At 33.6% G+C, this 8564-nt stretch overlaps 2 protein-coding genes across 2 annotated transcripts; both read right to left on the bottom strand.

Moving 5' to 3' along the window:
- Positions 1 to 567: 567 nt before the first annotated feature.
- Positions 568 to 1902, bottom strand: LOC131604459 (two-component response regulator ARR14-like). Its single transcript, XM_058876895.1, has 3 exons — positions 1650 to 1902; positions 1079 to 1558; positions 568 to 986 (listed from the first exon to the last, which is right to left on the bottom strand). Exons 1-3 carry the CDS (start codon positions 1900 to 1902, stop codon positions 568 to 570), a joined length of 1152 nt encoding a protein of 383 aa, XP_058732878.1.
- Positions 1903 to 3589: 1687 nt separating this feature from the next.
- On the bottom strand, positions 3590 to 7627 carry LOC131601532 (uncharacterized protein At5g02240-like). The gene is made up of 7 exons (XM_058873381.1): positions 7434 to 7627; positions 5766 to 6037; positions 5630 to 5666; positions 5016 to 5113; positions 4779 to 4840; positions 4051 to 4174; positions 3590 to 3962 (listed from the first exon to the last, which is right to left on the bottom strand). The coding sequence occupies exons 1-7, from the start codon at positions 7486 to 7488 to the stop codon at positions 3843 to 3845; spliced, it is 768 nt and encodes a 255-aa protein (XP_058729364.1). The 5' UTR covers positions 7489 to 7627; the 3' UTR covers positions 3590 to 3842.
- Between the last annotated feature and the right edge of the window lie 937 nt (positions 7628 to 8564).

Below are 8564 nucleotides of genomic sequence, written 5' to 3'. Positions count from 1 at the left end.
TATAAATAATTTTGAATCTTAAAATCAACGAATTAATTTTAATTTAAAATTCGCTTTAAGCCTCAACGGTATGGTCTATGTAACGCTACAAATCTCAAATCCCTATGAATTAAAAACTTTATTTATATATATTAAAAGAGTAACTCATCTGGTAAATTAAACTATAGCATAAATCAAGCTATATATATGGCCGAGTTTATGGGTAGAAAAGTGACGCTCCCCAAAAGTAGACTAAAGAGATCTCATATTTACATACTACAAAGTCAAGTAGCATAATTCATGAGTAACTTAACCTAAACACATATCATCCATACTACAACGTAAACACACGTAGACACAGTAATATTTATGGCATTCTTCATAAAATATGCTTGATGAATTTATCTCAATCACAATTCACATTAATAATCAACTTAAGTATTAAGGTTCATCAATTTACAATAAAAGAAGCATTGAATCTTTAAGAGTTCAAAATTGACTCATGATCAATGCTATAACTGTTACAGTACTAAATTACATTATGTCTTCCATCTATCAACTTCTTCTTGCCTTCATCCCATTCAGATGCTAGCATGATAATAACGACATTAACTCATCATAATCTATGAACATGTTAGATGGATCAGGAAAACTAATATCGGAAACTTGATGATCAATTGAATGCTGTTGTGCTTCATAATTATAGCCGATGTCAGAATCTTGATAATCAGTAACATCAGTTGAATGTTGTTGTGTTTCAGAGATATTGTAACTTTGAAGGGTTGAGTTCAGTTGACAAGTTTGGTCCTCATGATGTAACACTGAGTTAGCATCTTCAGTTTCTGATGCTGTTTTAGTTGGAGTGTCCATTCTTTGACTTTTGTTTGACTTTTTTCCACAAGATGGTCCCTTCAAATAGTTTCTATATTTCTGCAAATGACTTGCAACCTGAGCTATTGTTAAACCACAAACATCCATTCTTTTGAGAATCTTTCTAGGTTTTGCCGCTGAAAATAAAGAATAACAATGCACATAAGTTCAGTTGTTACGTTGTTAAAGAATACAAATATAGAAAGTAAAATAAGAGAATCAATCATACCATCAAAGCCAAGTTGGTTCACTGCATTTAGAAACTGTTGGTGCAGTTGCGGCGTCCATGATAACCGACTCTTTTTTGCACTTGTTTCTTTTGGAGGTTTATCATCTTCTCTCTCCCGTTTTCTTTCATGCTCAGGAGCCTCCAAGAATCCAACAACTTCATCTTCTTTAGGGCTTTGCGATTTCAAGAATCTAAGAACATCAGGTTCTTTAGGGCTTTGAGCATCCATGAATCCAACAGCATCAGGTTCTTTAGGGCTTTGTGCTGTCAAGAATCCAACAACTTCATCTTCTTTAGGGCTTTGAGCATCCAAGAATCCAAGAACTTGATGTTCAGCTTTATTCTCATTGAAATTGTTTCTTGCAACGTGCTGCCACATGGTCTTGAATTGTTTTTCTTGTAAAGGTTGAACCCAGTAATCACAAGCTCCGTAAATTACAGAATTCATGACAGAACTTTTTGTGCCATCAGAAGATATCACTACAAACATAAATTATCATAATGTTAGTTACATTACATTACTAATGACAGAAATCTTGAACACTTTTTGAGTACAGAAGCAAGCACTTACCAATGACAGGGATTCTGTGTTGTAGGGTTACATATTGAAGAAACTCATAGGAATCCATGTATGGCATACAAACATCAATCAGCATCATATCAAAATAACCATTTCTTTGCGCAAGAAGATTGAGAGCATAATAAGGTGAAGTGCATTTGGTTAGTTGATAATGACATCGGTCACACATTTGTTGAATTTGATCAAGAAGAACGGTGTCATGATGCACAACAAGCAGCTTGATGTTAGTTGAGAAAAGTGCCATATCAGTCAGTAAAAGAAGAAAGAGAGATAGAGAATTGAATGAAGCAGTGTTTTTAGGGTTGTTGTTGTAATTACAAGTTAGTGAGTTACATCTATTTAAAGAAAACTAAACTAAGTGATAATTGGTCAAAGGAAAAGTGGGCCTTGGATCCGGGTTGCAACTACAAGCCCAATAACACTAAACTGTTGGTAAAAGACACTATAATCTCTAATGTGAGATTTTAGCGGAACATTCTTGTCATGGCCCCCCCAAATTTTTTTTTTTTTTTTAAATTTCAAATAAAAACATATAATATGCTATAAACTAGTTTCAAATAACATATGAAGTTAAATTATCCGATTGGTCAGGTGCCAATAATCAAAACATTAAAAATTCTATGGTTAAATGCGTCTTATACATTAAAGGATGACTCATCTCATTCACTCCACTATTGAGTCAAGGTCAGCTGGCATTTGGGCAAGTTTATAGGCGTTGGAACCGATCTCTCCATTAAACAAACATAAATATAAACTACATAGCCAAACAATTAGGTCTGATTCATTCAATTTTTTACATACCAAAACATAAAGATATTTTGTTCTTCATATCGTATGAACAATAATATCTATTGTACACCTAACAAGTACAATTGATGTCCATCATAGAACCCATTAAAACTGACCCGCACCACACTCTTGAAACTTCTATTGTCCTAACCACCATTCTAAAATGGTAAGACACGCCACCAACAAGACCAAAATTGACCTAAATGCCATAGAAGAGACGCGTGGCTTTAGGAAAGAGATATGTCGCCAAAACAAAACTTTTTTAGATAATGTTATGAACCTTCGACAACAACAACAACAATAATTGTATAATGACGAATAATGGCACAAAGCGATCCTCATCCAGTCTCCACCTTATTTGAGACACGTCAGTCTTAGAAAACTTTAAGTCACCCTCGTTGGTGACCTTCAACGAAAACAACTTCTTGTATAAACAATATTACCATCAATACATAGATAAAAATAATTAGTGCATCAAATTCCTTGAAGAGTGAGCTTATTTTTGAGACATTGAAAAAGACAGCCTTATGTTGATATATTACGTTGATATATGGATATGCCCATGTTCTTTGACCAGTAGAAAGTTGAAGAGATTAAAGTTATTCAAATGCTGCGAAATTTTTACGTGAAATGTCCGAAATTGAATGACAAAGGAAAATTGAATGAATGAGGTGTGATATTTGAAAAAAGAATTTGCAATGTTTTCAAATTTTATTGAATGGAAAGGAAAATGTTGATTTATGTTATATTAAGAGTTTTTGAAAGTTACTATTCATATAGTATCGGAATGTTAATATTCAAATGATTTATGTTATATTAAAAAATTTTGAAAGTTATTGTTCAGATAGTATCGAGATGTTAATATTCAAATGATTTATGTTATATTGAAAGAGCTTTGTGAAAATAGTGTCCAGATCATATCGAGATGTTTCAAACCCACTCATTTGGTTTTCTTTTATTGAATTCGTATGGCATCACCGCGGAAGTGTGTCCGAAAAGTAACTTCTAGACATGGCAAAAAAAACAATTTTCGAAAATTTATTGAATTTGAAGACACACTTAGAAAATAATTAATGAACAATCCACAAATTTAAAACCAACCTCGTGGTTGATGAATTTTCAATTTTAACTCCCCTAAACGATTGGAAAAAAACTCACAAATTTATTTGAGAAGAGAGCTTTGAATGTTGTGACATTTCTTAGTATTGAGCTTTGTATAAAAAGCAGTATACCATATTATACTGAAAGAGTTGATAATATTCTCATATTCCATTCCTAAAGTTGAAGTCTAGCCATGTATCTAACTTATTTGTGGATGCAAAGTAATTTGCTTTGACTTTGGATTTCAAACCCATTGCTAATCAGATACACCGTGAATTACAATCACATCCAAAATCAAAAACGAGAAGTGATCTGTGAAAACAAAGCCTTGAAGTTCTTTGTTGGTTCGCCTGCATCCTCAGGTTTTGATGCCAAGTCGAATGCCTTGAATTTCGTCTCCTCATAATTTAATACCTATCAAACCAACAGAATGAAGAATTGTTAACCAAAGAGTATTTAAGATTGAATCAGTGATTCCCAAGTTCTATAAGAGATAGTATACCTGAACGCAGACTTCTGCAACATCGGCTCTAGGTATAGTTTTGGTTTCGGTCCGAAGAAGCTCATCATCCTTCCCTACAATGAGTTCCCGTATACCTCCATCTTTATCAAGCAAGCCACCAGGTCTGAATCATCAATGAAAATGAGAAAATATAATAAAGGAAACAAACACAATCTCACAACATATTCATGATAACACTAGCAATAAAGTAAATTGGAATTAGATAACAAGAGTGCTACAAATATATAAACAAAAATATAATGAAATGCCATTGAAGAAACACAAGCGGTTATATTCACCAAGTATCTACAATCGCGGATCATGAAAAATAGGTGTTAGTTCAAGTTTATCAACACTACGGTGCTATAGCACCGCTATAGCCACTTGTCGACAATATAGCAATTTGTTCAAATTTTGTTAGACTATAGCCGCTATTTAACAACACTACATACAAGATAACAATGTTTTTTATACAATTACAAATATCAGCAGATATTTTCTTTTTTTAGGGGAGAATGACACCAAGTAATCTGAAAGTTTTTCAACTCATACAATACAACCAGATATAAAGATAATATTGTGGAGTGTATTCAAAATAGTTTCCTGGCTCAGTTACTAAAGGCATTAGTCCCAATTTGTTACACTGGTAATCTTGCCAGATTTGGAACTGTGAAAGAAAATTTAAAAGACAGTCATATATGTTTTAGCATGGACATGAATTAGTGTACCTTATGATCGTGTATGGAAGGCCAGAATCGGCCAGATATTGTTCTGCTTTTCTTTTCCAAACCTGCAATCGATATGAAACTATATTATTTCTATCAAAAGATAACATGGAATTATAAAATATGCTACGTATTATGCTTTAAAATAAATGTAAGATCTGTTCAAACAAAAAGCAAGGTGAAAACTGAAAATGCTATGAAATGAAGTAATTTAGAAGTATTAGAGAAAATATGACTCACCAATATATTTCCATTTCCCAAACTGTTCAAAGGATGGTTAGGGTTTGTTCCACCCATAGACCCGACCAAGACAACGTGCTTCACTCCTGCAGCCTTAGCTGTTCATAGAGATAAAACAATTTTAATATCATAAGCATGAGTGAATTTGTTTGGCATGAAATTTTTTTATCATGTTTCTGGCAAAACATTCCGAAAGGGGGTGGGATCCAAGACTCTTAAGATGATGGGAAACTTCATGTAAGCATTGTCTAACATTCCCAAAAGTATTCTACACATTCCAAATACATTTTAAGCATTATCATAGTTGTTACTTAATCACGCTACGATCACACGGCCATAATTCATCCACCAGACATAGGTTCTTGTCTCTTTAGAAATCAAGGACACCATTATACGACCTTACTTGAACATGATATGTTCCATGAGTTTGTACAATCGTGACCTTGATTTCTATAGTGACAGGAACCTGAGTCTGGTGGATTAGTTATGACCATGTGGTTAGAGCGTGATTAAATGCTAGGAGAAAACATCACTCCCAAAAATGAAAAAAGACTCTGCAAATCTGCACACCAAACGCCGTCTATGATTAATGGATAGAAAGCTTGGCTTCTTACCAGCATCTATTTGATTTTTTTGCCCAATCCAGTCAACCTATCAAATGAAAAAGTAGGTCACAATTTAAGTCAAAAAGAGACAATATATTTAAAAGTGTCCTAACTAAGCATAAGAAAGATGTAATAGCATTAGCACCTGTTCAGGAAATGCACCGTCATCAAAATAAAACTCAGGCCTTCCACCTTTGGTTGGATCAAACCCAGGTTTCATTTGTGGCACGGCACTAGTGAGAATTATGAGAGCATCAACACCTTGAATTGCAGGCACAATACTTTCAGCATTTCTGATATCCCCAATGAAAATATCATCCGCACCACCAATTTTCTGTTTGCTTTCTTCTGTTCTAACTAGACCTTTGGCAATATATTTGTCTCGCTTCTCTTTTAATTTTTTGTACACAAGTTGTCCTGAAAAGTAAACCAATAAATCACATTGAGAATTCCTTCTACGCATCAACTAGCGAATGATTTAACCAAAGACTAGCCCAAACTATTATGTTCTCATTATCATTATTAACATGTCAATGTAACTAACAACTTTAACCAGCCCATACTAGGAATACGACATTGTTTTTGAAGATGAAATGCACAGAACAGAACGATAGATTTCCTTAAAGTTTGTCAGTCAACACTAAATAGATCAAAACGGTACCCTACAAGTGCAACAATATCAAATATAAATCTTCACAACCTTTTTCCGTGTTGAAAATAAAATCTTTCACACATTTTTAACAACTTTTGAAAGGTAAAGGCTGAGTTTTGCACCGCTAATGAAATATTTAATCTACACTAAACGGGATTTGAGTCGGTTGACACAGTGATTAGTGTTATTTCCACATTGTTTCCACGACTATATGTTTTTTTTGTCACAGTGACTGTATCATAACCACAATTGAAGCCACATCTATGATGCATAGATACCAGTACTGGTACAGGATACAAAATTTAAAAAAAAAAATCAAGGTACAAACAAGTACGTCAATAGAAAATGTAAGAGTAGAGAACTAAATTGTTCGGTTCACAACAAAACATCAAAGATAAGAGTTAAAAAAATCAAAGTTTGTGCTTAGCTATAATAACAAGGAAACCAAACTACATAAATATATTATACTGATATATGAGAAAACAACAAACTTAACTCGAAATGGAATAATGATATATGAGAAAACCGCAAATTTAACTCGAAATGGAATAACAACAAAAAAAAAAATGAAGTACCACGAGGGTTTTATCGGCAGGGACCAATACCAATCCTGTTATCACCATTTTCACATTAAAGAACAAATTATGGTAAATTCACGCCACGACACCACTACTGTACAGACCGAAATCACAATAGTCTTTACGTGACTGCAACTGTTTTTTAAAATCTTTCCACGAGTACGGTACATGTACCCTATACCCTATATTTAAAGGGCCACATCAACCCAATTTTATACTAATTTTCCGCAATACCAAGATTGTGACACTAACACCACTGTCATTCAAAACCTTTGACTACTAGACCATTTTTATAATCTTCTATGACAGAAGCACATGTTTGAACAAATTCTCATTGTTTCTAGGGTACTAGGAAAAAAAACCTAACTGCACAATAAAGCCCAATTCAAATAAACTGATCAACAAAAATGAAATTTCAAAGGAACAATAAACCCGAATTCAAATAAAATTATAAAATTTCTTACTATAAAACCCTAAAAGCGCAATAAACCCCAATTCAAATACACTCATCAACTATCACGAAATTGTAACGAGAATTGAAAAAAAAAAAAAGCATGAGAGAATGAAGTGAAAAAGAGAGTACCTGTACGACCACCGGCTCCGGTAACAAGGACGGTGGTTTGGGGTGATTCGGCCATGGATATGGATAGAGAAAAAACGATGATACTGAGATTGTAATTGTGATAATGGTGACGAAGAAAAGAAGGTTCTGGATGTAATGAAGAGGTTGTTGTTGGTAGTTAGAGAACATCGAATTGAAGGTGTGTGCGTGGAAGTAACCAACTAAATGAAAACACGTGTATGCCGACTTGTTTTGTGGTTGTGTGCATGTGGCGCAACTGTTTGAAATTTGTTGTCCCTCCCAAATCTATCTATCTATATGTTCTAGACTAGATAAAAAATTATGTTCATAAAAAAAAAAATTTAGGTTCGCGGGCATAAGTTAGGTCAATTATCAAACATTCAAGAAACAGGCAACAGGTTGTTTATTGGGTTGGACTGTTCGAAGCAAGTCGCACAATAGATTTAGGCCTGAAATCTATAATTTGTGTAACTTATCATGTGTAGCCTATGACGTGGGCGAGGACTGTGAAGTAACGATTCAGGGACTCTGTCAATAAGAAAGTTGTTCCACCATAATTCAAAGGAGGAGCGCAAGTCCAATGAAATCATTAATCACACTTGGCTTATTCTCATGTCTACTCAATTCCAATTGCAAGATTTGCAAGTTGCCAAGCATAAAAAAGAAGGAGACTGAATTTGCTTTTCTCTCCTAGGGTTTTACCCTACTTATGGTTTTGTTTCTCATCATTTTGTTATCAATTATTGTAGTGTTTTACTGATTTAAATATCATTTTAATAATTGAGTCTCCTTTCGATTAGATATCTAGGCATTATAGGTTTAAGCATTTTTCTTTAAAGTGTTTTTGCATGTATAAATACACTTATTTTCATATAGTTAATGTAATATGCTTCAAGTCAATTAGTTGAACGCATGAATCAAGAAATCCATAAATGTATAATTCAAGTTAAACAAATCCTAGATCCATTCATGAAATTTGAAATTTCTCATACTTTCAATTATGTAAGTGTGATTCGAATCACGAAATTGGACGACTCAAATCATGATATGAATGATTAAAACATTATTTACTTTTATCAGTGTGATTCAAATCACATATAAGACTGACTCAAATCATGGAGTTTTTTATTT

Source organism: Vicia villosa, linkage group LG5, assembly GCF_029867415.1.
Source record: "Vicia villosa cultivar HV-30 ecotype Madison, WI linkage group LG5, Vvil1.0, whole genome shotgun sequence".
Taxonomy (NCBI): domain Eukaryota; kingdom Viridiplantae; phylum Streptophyta; class Magnoliopsida; order Fabales; family Fabaceae; genus Vicia; species Vicia villosa.
The sequence above is the reverse complement of the archived record's forward strand: the minus strand, read 5'-3'. Positions and strand labels throughout refer to the sequence as shown.